Source organism: Triticum dicoccoides, chromosome 1B (genome assembly GCF_002162155.2).
Source record: "Triticum dicoccoides isolate Atlit2015 ecotype Zavitan chromosome 1B, WEW_v2.0, whole genome shotgun sequence".
NCBI lineage: Eukaryota > Viridiplantae > Streptophyta > Magnoliopsida > Poales > Poaceae > Triticum > Triticum dicoccoides.
Window position 1 is genome coordinate 182,888,303 of NC_041381.1, and position 17,477 is coordinate 182,905,779.

At 47.6% G+C, this 17,477-nt stretch overlaps 2 protein-coding genes and 1 long non-coding RNA gene across 7 annotated transcripts; all 3 read right to left on the bottom strand.

The window, feature by feature from the left end:
- Nucleotides 1-475: 475 nt before the first annotated feature.
- On the bottom strand, nt 476-3,616 carry LOC119327013. Of its 3 annotated transcripts, none has more exons than XR_005158349.1 (6): nt 3,464-3,616; nt 3,291-3,387; nt 2,703-2,764; nt 2,175-2,546; nt 1,349-1,492; nt 476-783 (listed from the first exon to the last, which is right to left on the bottom strand). It is a non-coding gene; the product is annotated as an uncharacterized LOC119327013 (long non-coding RNA). The 3 variants fall into 3 exon arrangements; XR_005158360.1 differs by having other exon boundaries at nt 476-795; XR_005158355.1 differs by having other exon boundaries at nt 476-799.
- On the bottom strand, nt 3,617-7,076 carry LOC119326981 (probable ribonuclease ZC3H12D). Of its 3 annotated transcripts, none has more exons than XR_005158339.1 (5): nt 6,512-7,076; nt 5,422-5,576; nt 4,737-4,780; nt 3,860-3,992; nt 3,617-3,740 (listed from the first exon to the last, which is right to left on the bottom strand). XR_005158339.1 is itself a non-coding variant. In XM_037600434.1 (5 exons), the coding sequence occupies exons 1-4, from the start codon at nt 7,023-7,025 to the stop codon at nt 3,966-3,968; spliced, it is 735 nt and encodes a 244-aa protein (XP_037456331.1). In that variant the 5' UTR covers nt 7,026-7,076; the 3' UTR covers nt 3,617-3,740; nt 3,860-3,965. The 3 variants fall into 3 exon arrangements, 2 of the variants coding, with proteins under 2 accessions (XP_037456331.1, XP_037456330.1); XM_037600434.1 differs by having other exon boundaries at nt 5,422-5,571; XM_037600433.1 differs by having other exon boundaries at nt 3,860-4,780; nt 5,422-5,571.
- A 1,658-nt stretch (nt 7,077-8,734) lies between these two features.
- LOC119327034 (probable mixed-linked glucan synthase 8) lies at nt 8,735-12,715 on the bottom strand. Its single transcript, XM_037600435.1, has 3 exons — nt 12,363-12,715; nt 10,536-11,283; nt 8,735-10,445 (listed from the first exon to the last, which is right to left on the bottom strand). The coding sequence occupies exons 1-3, from the start codon at nt 12,572-12,574 to the stop codon at nt 8,835-8,837; spliced, it is 2,571 nt and encodes an 856-aa protein (XP_037456332.1). The 5' UTR covers nt 12,575-12,715; the 3' UTR covers nt 8,735-8,834.
- Between the last annotated feature and the right edge of the window lie 4,762 nt (nt 12,716-17,477).

A 17,477-nucleotide genomic window follows, 5' to 3' on the forward strand; every position in this document is an offset into this window, starting at 1 on the left:
TGTGTAAGTTGTATGCAAATTTTTTATTTAATTATGCTTTGCTAAAGTGCGATCTTTCATCATGTTAAGGGTCATATTAGATTTGTAAAATTAAGAAGACCGAAGTCATTTTTGTTTGCTTTTGTTTTTTATTTGTGACGTCTATCCTTCATATAATAGTGGAATAATGTCTTTTTTTGCGAGTAAATAATGCCCATGTCCCTGTTAGAGTAATAATAATAAAACTGAAAGGTGTGTTTCTTACGTCAAACACAACTAACACTAGCTCGCTTGCATGCATGCACTACTCACCTTTACTAGATCGGGATCGCGCCTTGGCGCGAGGGTGCCGGTCCCAACATTTAATCAAGCGGGTAATACTAAGTCTGTAGGAATCCAGATTTAACATATGCATTCATACATAATAACAATAAATGAAGAAAGAAATATTCAATTGTGATGGGAGCTAGACATAATGGTGCTCAATATCGGCATGAGACTAGAAGGCAGAATCAATTTCAGTGCGTTCATAAGAACACAAAAGATAGCCGTTGGACGAAGTCCGAAACCAAAAACGTAACCAGTCGACATGAAGTTCGATACCAAAAATGTTATAATAGGAGAGGGGGTAATAAGAGAAGGAACATAATAAAGGAGAGACAACTAACTACCAAGCCATAGCTACTAAGCATACTGATAGGTGTCTTCATTCAACTGCCTTGTTGATAAACTTCATAGGCGCCACTTCACACGATCCTGATGCAAACTGATCCAAGAAATCAATGCCCTGCCACCATGGCCTGCCTGCTTCCAAATCTATCTATCAGAAAATTAAGCTACTTGAACATGTAAAGAATCTATAACAAAAATAACGACTATGAATTTCCAAGCAATGCAACTACACATGATCGTTACGAAATAAACAAAAGAAGACGAAATCAATGTAGCCACATCAGCATTTTCTTAATTTTATTAGAAGCATAAATTAGGTGAGAACCTTTCAGCCATGTAATGCAAGTAGTATTAACAATGCAGTTTAGAAATAATTGAGCTAACATTTCAGCTACAGCTACCACCATAACTCAGATTTGACCGAGCAAAAAGGCTCCCTATATTAATCAGTTTCTAAAACACCAAAATAAATAACACATTAATGAGTTAACCAAGCCATGGCACCCCATGCAGCATTTCTCTTATTGTGCAAGGTGTGCTTCCAGAGTGGAACTAACAAAATTTAGAAATGATGGACATTGCATATTCATGGTGATAGTTGAACAGAACATTTCCTAGCTCCACATAGATCCTAGCCAGCATCAAGTCAAGTAATTGTTCATTTAACAGAAATGAGAGATAAAGAGAGTATTTTCACCTCGGGCTTGGACCATTAATGTGGTTATGGTGATGCCGTCCATATCGCCACCATGGCAGGGTCACTGGTGCAGTTGCTGCTCCACGACTGGAGCTAGCATAACTTCCATAAGTCAGTCTTGGTAGGAACTCCCGTACTACTAACCTGAAAAAGGTTACTAAAATTCAGAAGCAAACAAATAAGAAAAAGATAGGTTTTCTCCAACCAGATAATCTTTTTTCTTTTTACCAACAGAGAATCAATTATGTCCTAGTTAAGCCCAACTGGTGAAGCCAGTATAACTTCCAAAAGCTAGTCTTGGGCTCTTGGCTACTAACCTGAAAGAAAGCATTCTATATCCAAATTGCCAAAATGATGACAAGGTCCAGATTTAGTTTTGCAAAGTAAGGCATGAGAAATCCTCATCTTTCACCATAAAATCAACCCCATTTATTTTAATTTTTAGATGAGAAGATGTCGTTATCAGCTCATATAACCTTTAGCACAAAATTGGAGCCACATATCTATGAGTGAGATTTTCAAATAAACATTGGAAACTTCCCTATGGAAGAAGCATAATGTGACGTGAGGTACAAGATGCATTTTTTTCTGCTCTATGCTGACCTAGCAACATCCACTGTCTAGTTACATCTAGTAAAATGTTACGATTTCAACTTTATATAGTGTTTTAGATACTACTAAGCAATGCTAACTACTAAGAAACCATAGAAGAGAAACTAATAATTGAGCTATCCTGGACAACTTACTTACCCTCTAAAGCGACCTAATATGGAAGAAAGCTCTCTTTGCTCAAGATAAAATTTCTTCGATAAGATCACTGGAATACCTCAAACTGGATAAAACGGGAGATGATGTCAAGTCGATGTGCATTGCTTTTAGAAAGAACATGTCTTGTACACCAGGGATAAAGGGAAGAAGTGTCCAGCACGCAGCGGGCTGCAGAAGCTCAACCCACGATGCGTCGGAAGTGCCCAAGAAGTTCTCCACGCGGTGGATGGCCTCGGCGTCAGCGGTTACCAGCAGCCTGCACATAATTTCTTTCGCATGGGCCTCGAACGATGTATAGGTCCTTCCACCACAACGCCGCCCCATTCACCAAAACTGTCAAAGGGAACCAGATACTGATATTATCCCGCCACCGGGAAAGGGGTAGAGGGGGAGGCACACGGCATTGGATCGGCGACCGGCGATGGAGAGACTGTAGTGGAGAAAGGGCAATGAAGAAATATCAGACGCACACGAAGCCACAGATGCACACAACACGACTGGATCGATCAGAAGAACCACGGCCGGTTGCACAAACTGAAGAAGGCACCAAAATTAATCTAAAAACAAAAAACTAAACAAAACATACCAGGAATAGACTGATCAGAAGATCCACGGCATCAATTCCTTGGTCGAGGCTAGACAGTACCTCTGTGTGACCAGACATAACAGGTTTCAGTTAATGAGAACTTTGAATACAAAAAACTGCACCCCCATTCACCCTCAGACAAAAATAGCAGCAGAGAACAACAATTGGTGAATAAAATAAAAATAATCACATTATGCTTAGCAACAATGAAACAAATTATACCAAGGCTAGCAACAGTTGTTCCTGAACCAGATCCCAAGACCTAACTTTGAGTGTGCGTCTACATGCATTATGATCAGGGAAGGAACCAAGCCTTCAGAAATGCATAGTAAGGTAGGCTAAACCTGATGCTGGAAGTAAGATAGTGATTGTCTAAATGCAAGTAAATCTTGCTTCTGTGTCATTGATAACCAGCCTCCATGATCTAACTGAATCAATCAATTTACCTTAACCAGGATTAAGAAACCCTGTAGAACAATTGAATGCGGCAATTAACCACTAAAACAGAGGCATGCTAGGCTAATCGGGGTGGTTATTGTTTTAGCAGCAGACGCATACAAATCTAACGATGAAGAGAAACAAGCTTACCAGGGGCAACGTGCTCAAGCAGCAAGGCTAGGTCGAGCAGCAAAGGACGTCATCCATTATTCCTGTACAGTCCAATGGTCCTTTTCTCCCTGCACATCTACAAGAGAAGAGCAGACCAATTGTGAGTGTTAGGGATTAGAGAGGGAGAGAGAGACATGGATGAGAAAATGGACCTTGTCTTGCTCACTGAAGAGCTGCATCCCAGGCGAGCAGAAGCACAGGGAGGAAAGGATGTACATGGTGTAGGCACGGAGCAGGCAGCGGACGGAAGAAGCATCCCTCCGTCGAGGGAACCACGCCAGCTAACTCCTGGTTGTCGGGCTGCACGGCGGAACATGAGCCAGAGCAGCGCGACCGCCTTGGCCTCCGTGAGCGCGAGCAGGCATCCATCCGTCGAGGGAACTGCGCCGGTGAGCTCCTGGTCGCCAGACTGCTTGTTTAAGGTAGTAACTGCCACGGTCAAAAATAGGAGATTTTGGTAATTATAACCCGAGTACTTGTACACACTCAGACAAAATCTAGAAGGACCATCTAGCCAAACCATAAAAAGTATATATTCATGTTATCACCTGAAACCAAAGTTCCATGGAAGCATTCAGTTCAATGATAAACCATGCCATCTTGATTCATGCCTTGTAGGTATATGGAAAGGACCAAACAAGGATATCTCACAATTTAGCCCTCCCTCAGTGTGAGCCTCTCCTGCATATGCAGTTTTGAAATAAAGGAACTTAGACAAATGCACCTTTAAATAGCGAGTTGTGCATAATTCTTATTGAAACAAAAGAAATATACTTCACGAAAAGTAAAATTAATTAATTACATTCTAAAAGATGTTGCTCCAACATCCATTACTGAATCCTACATTGCTTAAGCAAAAATACACACAAAATTCTAGTTCATTGCCTAGATCGAGAACTCCAGCACATAAGAGTAAGAGGGATTGCCCAACTTAAATGATCAAATCATAATGACCCCTGAGGAGACTAATGTATAGAATTGCCATGAGGTGCATAAAGATAATATGGATAACAATCCCATGTTTCAGCAGGTAGCAACCCTACAAGAGTATGACTATATGTATGCCTTTCATAAGCTATACATACACACATAAGCGCTTCCGGTATCTAAACTCCTATGAAAATAAATTATAATGAGATCCTAGTTCAAAAACATTTCTCCGAGTATCTTAGCACTATCCAAATAACCAGAAAATATGCACACTGTCTTGACTGATTTACATGGGCACTGATCATATGTATCAAGCCTAAGAGATGGAACACGGCTTAGAAAAACTCATCGCATACAGTAGCCGTTGTAGGCACATTGCTTAACATGATCAGTGGGATCAGAAAATGAAACAAATGTATTTATCATTTGCCTTTATTCATGCATATTTAGGCATCCTCTTTCAGCGCCTCCAAACATAAGGCCATCTGGGTTCACCTGAGAATTTATTCCGACGCCATCAGAAGAGGATCTGCTGCCACCTGGAACATACATTCAACAAAGGAATCACTGTAAAAAAAAGTGTTGCAGTGCTTTGGACAACCCACATCATTTTGACTGGTACAAAGACAACATCAGCGCACATACTACAATTTTCTTAACTACATAGAGCCTAACTAAGAATGCAATAACCAGTCCTAGGCTAGTGCCTTTTCCTATACATCTTAAAAACTACAGCCGCATCTCCTGTAATTCATGGGATGGTGAAAACCTGCTACTTGGCCATTGTTTACACATTCTTAAATCTGAGACATATTTTTAAGGCTGCAAGATCTCCAAGTCACAACAGAAAAACAAATATATGTGTACAGTGGCCAACAACATCGGTGCATTTCGTGTATGTTCCCCTTCATTCTAATTGTAAATGGTCAAATAAGGCATCATACTTCAGAACAATTGAAAGCTAGCTAGCTATTGCTTTCAAGGTTAATAAAGTAGCTTAAAAATCACATCTAGAACTTATGGTGTAATTAAATGCGGCTATCAATCTTCACACATGGATTATGGTGGCTAACTGTGCAGTATGGAGTATGGAAAAAAAATTAACCAGCACACCCTGAGTACAAAGAAGAAGGAACCAGCGAGGCTAAAGTAACAGGGGGTGAGGGCAAGGCATGCGAACCTGTTCGGAAGTGTGGCGTGGGGGTGGGGACGAGGGCGACTTTGACATCGGAAGAGGTGGTCGTGTCCGGTCGCCGGCAACCTTGGGGGCCCGCACAGATGCTTTGGCCGGCAGTGTAGAAAGTGCGGCCTACCGCACCCCCTGCCCCGTCTTAGCTAATTCATAAATAGACAATATATATCATAGATGAAAATGTAGAGACGTGGCAGACTGGTAAAAGAAGTTTAACCCAACATTTAGTATTACTCAAAGAGTAGAAGATATTTTCTACTTCACTATTATAAGATACCTGAATGTTCTTTTCCAATCAACCATGTGACCTATCTGGCCTGTGATTATATGGCTAAGCAATGATCAAATTAATCTAGCACCTAAAAAATCACTTTGATTCAAACAACCGCAACCATGACGTATTTGTCTTGTGACTATAAGGTAAGCAAGAAACAAATTAATCTAGCACCTGAAAACAACACTTCGATCCAAAGAACTGGAACCCCACAGCAGGCATAGATCCCACATCTTCTACTTAACCAACAATGCGACTTTGCTGATCTCCAAGGTAAACTATAATGCACCAGTATAAACCAGAGGGCACATAGTTTATTGCATCCAAACCTAACCCTAACCCAAGGAAGAAACTAGACCAAACCAAACTAAAGCCCACATAATTCACTGCACACACCTTCCTGGCAGCACATCCACAATCCCAAACACTAATCCCAATACACATCATAAGAGTGCCTCCTAATTACTAAACGACTTCAAGAACCTAAGCAGAACCAAGTCCCTTGTGAACAACAAAAGCACATTTTATGCAAACCACCTAAAGCTAACAAGGCAACAACAAAAGTCCACTTTTTGGAACCTAGTCAAACCATCGATCCAAAATATCCCAATATTTGGAACCTAGCTAAACCCTTCTCTCTCTCCCATCGATTCCAAAGAAGGAAGCACAAAAGGCCTCAGAAAAGTGGCCATCTTTGGAATATAGTCCGAATCCAACAACATCTCCAGACAGAGAAGACAAAACCTACAAGCCCAAGCCTACAGACAAACAAGAAAAGAGAAAGGAGGGAGAGAAGGGGTCAACCTGCAGTTCCCTGGACAGAGACAAACCCTAGCCTCTCACCAATTATGCTGCTTCTTGCCCACCGCCGCCTCGGGCGCCAACTTCTTCTTCCCAGATGTGGTACCCTTGCATGGGCACTTGGTGACCGTGGCCTCCTGGTCGGCCTCGGGCGCGGCCTTGACGGAGGTCGTGTGCTTGACAGGAGAGGAGGGGACAAGGAGATCGAGCCAGCAGCATCGCGGCGCGGCGTGGCACCGGCAGGAGGGCTGGCACTGCGATGAGGAGGGATCTGCCGCCGCCGCCGCACGGGGGCACGGCTCTGCGCCAAGGTCCAGGCCTCCTCATCGAGTGCTCGCGGTCCCTGGTGGCGCGGTAATCGGCCACGGTGAGCGGGACGAGCAGGGAGGAGGCGGCGGGGCATCGTCCATGGCGAGCGGGGCGGGCGGGGCGGGCCGACGGGGCCGCGGTCATCGGCCACGGCCACAGCGAGCGAGAAGGGCGGGACGACGGGGCCGCGGTCATCGGCCACGGCCATGGCAAGCGGGACGGGCGGGGCGGGGCGGGCGAGACGGGGCGAGCGGCTGGGAAGGGAGAGAAGAGGCGGCTAGGGTTCTACGGGAGGAGCCGGCGACATTTTATACCCAACAATGAAATGACTAAAATGCCCTCGGGGGGCGCTGGAATTACGCGCGGTGGCACGAGATCTTCTACTTGGGAGGTAACTATTCATTCCTACAGTTACCCCTCTCCGATCCGACGGCCCAGCTCTTCCCACCTCTGGATCCAACGGCCGAAAAGCCAGATCCAATGGCGAGGAATCCAAACGGCTGAGGAGCCGGGAGGACGACTGGCATCCTTATTTCTCGATTCCCAGTCGCATGCATGCGTTTAGTAGAGGCCTCGAATTGACTGGCAACTGGTCTTCTTCTTTTTTGAAACGGAGTCTTTTGATCCCGAGCGAGTAGAGTAGTTAGCTGATTGTAAAGAAGAAGAAAAAGAGACTGGCCGAAATTGGAAATTCAGTCACATGGTCCCTAGCCGGTCCCATCTTTGGACCCTGAAACTGTGAATGTAGACAGCCTTAATTCCATTGTATACTACCGATTATTATACTGTTGGTTATTCGGATAAAAAATGTAGAGCGTAGAGCGACCTAGAGCAGGGTTAATAATACATCCAACAATTGGTTATAAAGAGTTGTCATGTCATCTAGAACCAACCTTATAGCGGGAATGTACAATAATAAGTTTTATATATGTACTAATACTTTATTACTAGTTGACCCACCTTACAATCTCATAAAACGTTTTGGGGCTCGTATTAGAGCCGGTTACTAATCAAGAGTCCGTTTCTCTTCACTCTCTAATTAAGCAAAGATATAATATTCTAATCCTTATAGCCTGCTTATGTCACCTTATCGTACATGCTCTTAATATAATGTGAGATACATTTTACTTGTTCATTTTACATTTATTGATGCATATTATGAGAACAGAGCGTCACAATCTTGGCAAGCGCTGCAGGTGCGCACGCTGCCCGCCCAGGTTTGAGACTTGGGCTCGACGGGTGCTCAGGTTGCTTCTCCTATGAAAATATGCCATCAAGGGCTAGTCCTGGCAGGTCTCATTTTCTTAATTGATGCATAGTACTTTTTTGTGTTTTTTACGTGCGATGAACCACCCCTTTCGCACACCTTGATGCATAGCATTTCTTTGTACTTTTTGGGTGCGATGGACCACCCCTTCCGCACACCTTCAAAAAGCGACGGGTCAAAGCTTTGTCAGCAAGAATAGGTTTAAATCGTTTGCATATGATCCATGCGCACTAGTGGTTATTTCAACATGTAAAAAGCCCAGCAAATTTTTTGGCTCGTCTGTGTGGGAACCATGCTAGCACAGTGGATGTCACGAACTGCTGGTTAGACACCGCTCTCAGTTTTTTCTACGAAAATAATCTATATCTATTATCAAATTTCATCGAAAATACAAAGCACCTCAAATAAAATAAAAGTTACATAAAGATATCAAGACCACCGAACGACTACTACAGCCGTCAGAACGAGCCGCCGACACGCCGCTCGCCGCTCCCGTACCGAAACCGGCTTGACCTTGGAACATGTTCACCGGCACAAAACACCTCAGCTTTTTTTAACCAGCCACGCCGGGGCTGTGTGTGTGGAATACAGCTCACAATATTTCCCTGCAAAAGAAAAGATTGCATGCCTACCGTACCATAACACAACCATTAAGGTAAGGAAAACTTTATTACATGCTGCAATTTAAACTATTGGTGTTTTGACTCACAGCTCTTACAGGCTTTGCAGCATTACTTATGAGTGCAAAATTTAAACTAGCTTTATTCCCGAATGCAAGTACGGTAGGGAGCCGGCGAGCGCGACGTACACGGACGCGGTGGCAGCGACCGCGGTGACCAGCACAATGAACAGGATGTATGGCCTCTTGCTCCAGCGCCCCATTATCCCGAGCGCGAACGGGTAGAGCAGCAGCAGCATCCACACGTTGAAGACGAGCCCGCTGGCCGCCCCGGCGACCTGCGCGGCCGACCACCGCCCAGCGGTCGCCTTGCCCGCCGCCGCGCCGATGGCGGCCACGTTCACGGCCATCACCACCACCGTGGGCACCAGCAACGGCACCCACTGCACGTCGTAGAGCTCCGCGAGCCTCTCCCTCGTGCCGCTCGTGAGCTTCTTGGCCGTCAGCTTGAAGAACACCCCCTTGATGCCGAGGGACCTGAGGATGATGTGCAGCATCGCCATAGGGTACACGCCGGTGGTGCCGATGATGTAGAACTGCTCGTTGCGGAACCAGTCGAGCGGCGTGAGGCCGGCCCACCTGATCTCCACCATGCCGATGAGCTCCACCGTGGCGATGACGATGACGACGAAGAGCGCGAACGTCTGGAACGGCCTCTGGATGTAGAACTCCCCCTGGAAGAGCCACATCACCGGGTAGAAGTAATACATGCAGATGAAGAAGGTGGAGACGGGGTAGGTGGTCATGTTGATGTAGGCGATGCGCTGCATGGGGTGGAGGCGGCGGCCGGCGAGGAGCGGGCAGAAGCGGGAGAAGAACATCTCGAGGGATCCCCCCGACCAGCGCAGGATCTGGTAGAGCCGCTCCGTGAGGTTGATGGGCGCCGTGCCGCGGAACGCGTCGGGCTCCATGGCGCAGTACGTGGAGCGCCACCCCGTCCGGTGCAGCCGGAAGCCGGTCACCACGTCCTCCGTCGCGATGTTGTACACCCACCCGACGTCGTTGCCCCACTCGGTGCCGTCCTCGTAGGCGCACGTCATGGCGTCGGCGAGCTCCGCCTCGCCGACGGTCGCCGGTGAAGGGACGGACCGCTCTTGGTTGGCGGCCGCCGGCATCGAGTTGATGAAGGACGTGGATTTGCCGAACATGTTGGGCCTGTAGCGCGAGGCCTTGGCCTCCTTGGCGTCGTCGGGGCGCCAGCGAGGAGGGTCGGCGGAGTAGAGCGCGACGCGGCGGAACATGCAGCCGGTGCCGACGAAGGAGGGGCCCTGGATGCCGTTGAGGCCGAGGAGGGTGGCGTCGAAGAACATGCGGTTGTGGTTGCAGTAGCGGTCGGTGGGGTCGACGTCGTCGAAGCGCTGCGGGAACTGGATGAAGGCGGTGTCGGCGCCGTCGCGCGGGTCGAGCATGAAGCACATGGCGGCGCGGAAGGCCTGCGAGTTGTTGACGTAGTGGTCGCCGTCGAAGTTGATGATGAAGGGCGCGTTGGAGAGCAGCGCGGAGACGCGCAGCTGCACGTTCATGGCGCCCGCCTTCTTCTGGTGGTCGTACCCCGGCCGCTTCTCCCGCGCGATGTAGACCAGCATCGGGAGGCGCGCGTCCACGGCGCTCAAGTCCAGAGGGTGGCCGGAGCTCGCCGCCATGCCCAGCTCAGGATCCTTGCTCGGTTGATCCAGCATAACCTTGAAGAACCATCATCACATTCACATGTTAGCAACAGTTTTATTATATTAAATCGCATGGGGAAAAATCTGATTTATTTTAATTTTTACTTGTAGAATTGCAGGGTGGTGTCCTTTCCGGTGGCCCTTTGCCGGCTTGATCCACGTCCCCTGCCATTGCGTGGACCCATCAGCCATCCAAGTAGCATCTGCACCCTCCTCTTTCCCGTTCGCACGGTTGCACGCCTCCGACCGCTGCTCGATGGCGGCAGAAAGCCCGTCCAGCCTCACCTTGAACTCCTCGTACGCCGCCCGCATCCGCCGATGGTCGTCAAGGAACTCCTTGGGCGCGCTGCCCGCGTACTCCCCGCGCATCTTGGCCCAGAAATAGCTCTCCGGGGCCCGGGGCTCGACGCAGTGCTTCCGGCAGAACGGCACCCACGACGCGGCGAACTCCGCCGCCAGCTGCAGCCCCTCGTAGTGCACCAGCGACCCGCCGTCGTCGGAGAAGTAGGTGGCGTACTTGTCGACCGGGTAGTCGGTGGCCAGGATGGAGAGGATGGAGTTCATGGTGTAGAGCATCGGCTCGTCCACCGGGTCGACGGTGTTGATGAACACGTCCAGGAGGGGGAGGTCGGAGCCGCCGTCGGGCTGGTCGAGCTGCTCTCTCAGGACGGAGATGCTCGGGACGCATTTCCTGGGCCTGAGCTTGGTGATCTGGTTGAGCAGCCATGTCACTCCGAACCAGAGGTCGCCTACCACCGAGATCCACCACAGCCACATCGCGTCCGAGTCCCGGTGCCTCATGCGCCATGTGAAGAATAGAATAACCACTATCACTCTGACCAGAGTCAATAACCTGCAGTGCAGTTATGTACGTAGTACTGGTGAGAATAGGTTAAAGCTAGTCTTGGTAGAAGTACAACGACAAGTCCGACAAGGTTAGAATCTCTAACTACTAGTACTATAATAATAGAACAAAGTTTGCCAAGTTGCATGCGTAGTTATATGAGTATACTGTAATAATTGTAGTTGAGCTCACGTGCTCTTGGATTAAAATACTACACTTACTATTTTTAGCACTGGCTACAAATTAAGATCCAGCGAATGCATGTGTAGAGTGAATATTTGCACAGTATAGATTCTAGATTTCTGCCTTAAATCTTTTTAAAATTTCTTGGCCGGATCAGGATCCGAGCGTCGAGATCCGCAATCTCAGCGGTTAGACATTCCGGCGCATGCTAACAAAGCATATTTGGAGCGTCAAATTATAAACATATAAAACTAAAATAAGCTAATTTCGCCTATCAGTATGGAACTAACTAGCTGGCCCTCAGCGAACTACTAGTAGTTTAATTTAGCACTATTTGACCGACAAAAAGGTACTGCCGTCCGGATAACTTTTACTGTGCCCCCGTTCGGATCCGGCCACAAGTCACAAAGGTCACGTCCCCTATAGCTTGAGCCTGTGCTGGCGTCGGTGCATCTGCTTCGTTATCCGAATATCCAATGGCACGCCCGTGCTGCACAGTAATAAGCAATGCAGTGCCATTTGGATCGTTTCCAGCTTTTGCCTGCTTTGACGCTGTCCTCTCAGTGCACTTTGGGTGCCTCGAGATCACAGCACGTTCTGTTTCTTAATATTGTACTTGCTGCTTTGGAAGCAATTAACTAATACTCCGTCAGTGTGCATCAGAATTCAGGCAAGCATACTGTTTAGATTCAGGTATCATCTGGTTTTGTTTATATAAAATGGAGCATTAGATTCAGGCAAACATGTTTAATTTGTCAAGAAATACTGCAAGCACCGTCCTTCGGGTTAGAGTACGTATGAAACGTAAGGGTTCGATCAAGTGGCACTGTCCTTCGGGAACATACATCTATGGCGAAAAACAAGGGGGGAGGTAGGAAGGAACTGAACTGAGACGATGCTCACACCTGTAAAGGTTGATGAGGGGGCCCTTGACCCTGAACGTGCGGTACAGCAGCGGTGCCCGGCCGTCCTCGCCGCCGGCGCCGCTCCTGTGCGACGCCAAGATCTCTCTCTCGTCGGCGGGTACCCAGTACTTATCCTTGGGGCCGACGACGACGTCGGTGGCCAGCAATGGGTCAGCTAGACGACCCCCGCCGCCGGCCGCCGGAGAAGCCATGCCACCCTGGTTCGCCTACCAAGTAGCAGAGCCGGCTCCTGCACCCTGAGTGAGTGAGAGAGTGATCTGCCGGAGCAAGCAGCCAAGCACCGAACTGACTAACACGGGGTAGTTAGCCAGCCACAGCACGAGACGACGCTGGAGACGCTTAACCACGCCCCGTTATATAGTGAGAGAGAGAGAGAGGCGCGGTGGGGGATCGGACACGGGACGTGCATCCCCATGCCCGGAAACATGATGCCGAGGCACGAGGGCGTGGCCACTGGCTACTCGATTCGACAAAATGCCACTGGCTGGCTACTTGACTGGACGAGTGCATCGAGATCCGCGTGCCTCACGTGACGGTCACTGCTGGACGTCCAGTGCAACTACAGCTGCGACAAGGCAACTTGCCGGGCATAAAACGTGCGCTACCTTTACGTCCGTCCGTCCGCTGTTCGTTTACAGGGAAAGTACATGTGGAACACTGTTCGCACCTGAAATTTTGCCTCCATTTGGACTTAAGGCCAACTCCACGTGGGATCTTATCTTATCCAGGTGCGTCCGTTTAAGATAGAACGGACCGAATAGCGCCGTCCAACGCGCGACCTTAAATGTACAAATGTCCGGATTCCGTCTATTTTCGACCCATCTCCGGCCCAAATTTGCGCCGAGTTTGGGGTCAAACGGACATCGCGCAGACGGGCTGGCCGCACGCCCTTGTCCTCCCGTGGCCCGCTTGTCAGGGACACTAGCAGTCCCTTCGCTTCCAGCGCCTCCACCCCCTCTTCCCGCCCCGCCCCCGGCCGGCGCCGCCGCTATTCTCCGGCTACCTCCTCACTGCGCAGGCCACAACCGTCCATACCAAACAACGTCTCACATGGCCGCCAACACGCCCGAGCTTTCGCCGTAGTTTGGCCGTCGATCGGAGGAGGTTTGGTCGTCTTTGCCGGTGACAGATGGGATACGACCGTCGGCGACGTACCACGGCGGCCGCGGCAGCTTCCGACGAGAGCTCCAGAGCAACCAGTAGCCGGCCGGCAACCACCCTTGCTGCGTCGAGGTGATCATCGCGGCCTCTTTGCCACCACGACCGCAAGGTGTTCGACATTTTTCCCACAAAGGTATGGACAGTGGAGATGAGTCTTTCTTTCATCACTTCATTTGTTCATCGGACGATTCGTCGTCGGATGATGAAGATCTTGTGGTGGCTGCACTGGTCATTCACGACCACATTCAACGACAGCTTCCTTGGTACAGAGGGTCAGTCCCTGGCCGTGCTCCCAACCTGAACCGCAACAGGGAGAGAGGCCACGCCCTGCTCTATGTCGATTACTTTTCCAACACCCCGCTCTTCAAGCCGGATAAATTTCGTTGCCGCTTTCGAATGGCAAGGCATTTGTTCAATCGTATCCGAGAGGGAATGGTTGCTCATGACCCATACTTCGAGTGCAAGACGGATGCCCTTGGCAAGCTTGGATTCTTCTCTTACCAGAAATGCACCGCGACCATCCGCATGCTTGCATATGGAATTCCAGGCGATCTGGTGGATGAGTATGTGCGTATGAGTGAGACAACATGTCTGATGTCACTATTCAAGTTCTGCCAGGCTGTGATCAAGGTGTTTGGCCTGGAGTACTTGAGGCAGCCAGTTGTCGATGATACAGAGAGATTGTTGGCGACCAACGCAACTAGAGGCTTTCCAGGCATGCTTGGCAGCATAGATTGTATGCACTGAGAGTGGAAGAACTGTCCATTTACTTGGCAGAGCCAGTACAAGGGGCATGTTAAGGCATGCACTGTCATATTAGAAGCGGTGGCTTCGCAGGATCTTTGGATATGGCACTCTTTCTTCGGCATGGCAGGTTCTCACAATGATATCAACGTGCTGCAGCGTTCTCCAGTCTTCACAAGGCTTGCAGAAGGCCACTCCCCACCTATCAACTTTGAGATCAACGACCACTAGTACAACAAGGGATACTATCTAGCTGATGGTATATATCCTCAGTGGTCAACTTTTGTGAAGACAATCTCGAAACCCCAAGGTGAGAAGAGAAAGAGATTTGCCCAAATGCAAGAGAGTGCTAGAAAGGATGTGGAACGTGCTTTTGGTGTGCTTCAATCCCGGTGGGGTATCGTTCGAAACCCTGCACTGTCATGGGATGAAACGAAGCTTTGGGAGGTGATGACTGCTTGTGTGATCATGCACAACATGATCGTCGAGGACGAGCGTGATGAGACTATCTTCGACCAAGGATTTGATTATCAAGGTGAAAATGTTGAGCCCCTGCACCAAGAACCGACCACATTTGAACAGTTTGTCCAATTCCACCGTGAGTTGCGTGATTGGCACACTCATTTGGATCTTCAAAATAACTTGATTGAGCACGCGTGGGATCACATTGGCAACCAATAAATGTATTGGTTTATTTTATGTTCAGTCGAGACAATTTCGATTTGGTTGTAAAACTATTTTATTAGAGACAATTTCAATTGGGTTGTAAAACTATTTTTATTTTCAGACAAATATTTGGACGTGCAAACTAGTTTTGATATGAAAATATGGGCATTTTTGGCCCTGGCGGACAGGATGGGGCAAACGGATGCGGCCGAGCGTTGGGCGCACGGCCACCGCATCCCAGGACAGGCCCGGACACGGCCCCATCGCCCTACCCAAAGGGACAAAATCCGGCCAAACCGGACGTCCGTTTGGGGTCACGCCGTGGAGTTGGCCTTAGAAAAACTACAACGACCCAAAAGGGACACGCTCTTTGTCCGATTTTTGTGCCTTTTTGCGTTTGGGTCGGTCGTGAGCCCAACCGGCCAACCCAATTCACCTTCATAGATCATGCCAGCGGCCATGCCATGCTGAGAGTTTATGCTGGTGACATGTCAGCCTCTAAAAAAACATCACACAGTTCATGCTGGTGCACTTGCCAGCGACCGACGCACATGCCAGCACACAAAAAAGGGGCGAGAGTTCAACCACGTCATCTCGGCCGTGGTCATGCCGGCACACTTGTCGGCATAAAAAAAGAATGGCGCTCTCCGCCATAGATCACTCGTCATCGAATTTGAGCATGTTGGCCTGCATCTTCTCGAACCAAGGCCTCTTCCTCGGGGACACCTTGCTCAAGTAAACCTTCGTGATCTCCATCCACGTCATCATGGAAGCAAGCTCTACTTCTTTTGCCTTGGTCTTGGCATTGCTGACCTCGATCTCCTGCATCTTCCTTTGCTTCTCCGCCTCCATCTCGAGCTTCTTCGCTTGCTTCTCCGCATCGAGCTCAAGCCTCCTCCTTTGGATCTTCATGAAGGTCTTCATTTGCTCTTCCTTGTCTTGCCGGCGCTTCTCCTCCCTTGTGTCCTTCTTGGTCAACATGCCTTCCGAAGTGGCATGCAAGGCAATCGACGCCGTATCGCGCTTGTCCTCTTTCTTGGAGTTAGTCTTCCCCCGCGGACGTGGCTTCTCGCCCTCACCAAGATCCTCGACAGCTTCCTCCCCTCCGCACGCCTTGATGGCGGCATATTGCGTCTCGAACTTCTCATCCATGTTGTCTGTTGATGACCATCCAACAATGAGTGAGGTTGAAGGACTTGTCGTCATATTGGGCCTTGAATGCCTCCAAAGTTTGGAATGCCTACAAATGAAATAGCATGCAAGCATATGGGCAAATGGAAATGCAAGCATATTGGCAAATGGACATGCAAGCACAATGGACATGCAAGCATAAAACAAGAGGCTTTTTTCTCACACATGATTGATTGTTGAGATGCTTATTTTCCTATGCATCGTTACATGTTAAGTTGCCATTCTTGCATGTTATGAATTTAAGAGAAATATGGATAATGATGATCAATTATTTGAAAAATTATATATGATTAGTGGTAGTTTGGAGGAGTTTTTTTAAATTCAAAGTCAGATGAGAAAGCAACATAGAAAAAGTAAGGAGAAAATATAATACCAATACCAGTAGAGGTTTTTTTAACTCAAAGTCCGACTACAAAAGCAACATAGAATAAGCTAGAAGTAGGTGTTTTTAAGTCAAAGTCAGATTGGAAAAGCAACATAGAAAATATAAGAAGAAAATAAAAAAAAGACGATAGAAGAAGGGTAACTTTTTTTAACTCAAAGTCGGATTGGAAAGCAATATAGAAAAATAAGGAGAAAGTATAATAAAAATACCAATAGAGGTTTTTTTAACTCAAAGTCAGACTGGAAAAGCAATATAGAATAACCTAGAAGGAGTTGTTTTTTAAGTCAAAGTCGGATTGGAAAAGCAACATAGAAAAATGAGAAGAAACTTTAAAAAAGCGATAGAAGAAGGGCAACATATTAAAAAAAAGAAAATAAAATAAAATTACCGCTAGATGGGTTTTTTTAACTCAAAATTGGACTCGAAAAGCAACATAGAATAAGCTAGAAGGAGGTGTTTTTAAGTCAATGTCGGATTAGAAAAGCAACATAGAAAAAATGCGAAGAAACTTAAAAAAAGGTAGAAGAAGGGAAACATATTAAAAAGGGAAATATAATAAAATTACCGCTAGAGGGGGAGTTTTTTATATTCAAAGTCGGACGGGAAAAGCAACATAGAATAAGCTAGAAGGAGGTGTTTTTAAGTCAATGTCGGATTGGAAAAGCAACATAGGAAAAAATAAGAAGAAACTTAAAAAAAGGTAGAAGAAGGGAAACATATTTAAAAAGGAAATAGAATAAAATTACCGCTAGAGGGTTTCTTTTTTATATTCAAAGTCGGGCGGGAAAAGCAACATAGAATAAGCTAGAAGGAGGTGTTTTTAAGTCAATGTCGGATTGGAAAAGCAACATAAAAAAAATAAGAAGAAACTTAAAAAAAGCGATAGAAGAAGGGCAACATATTAGAAAAAGAAAATATAATAAAATTATCGCTAGAGGGTTTTTTTT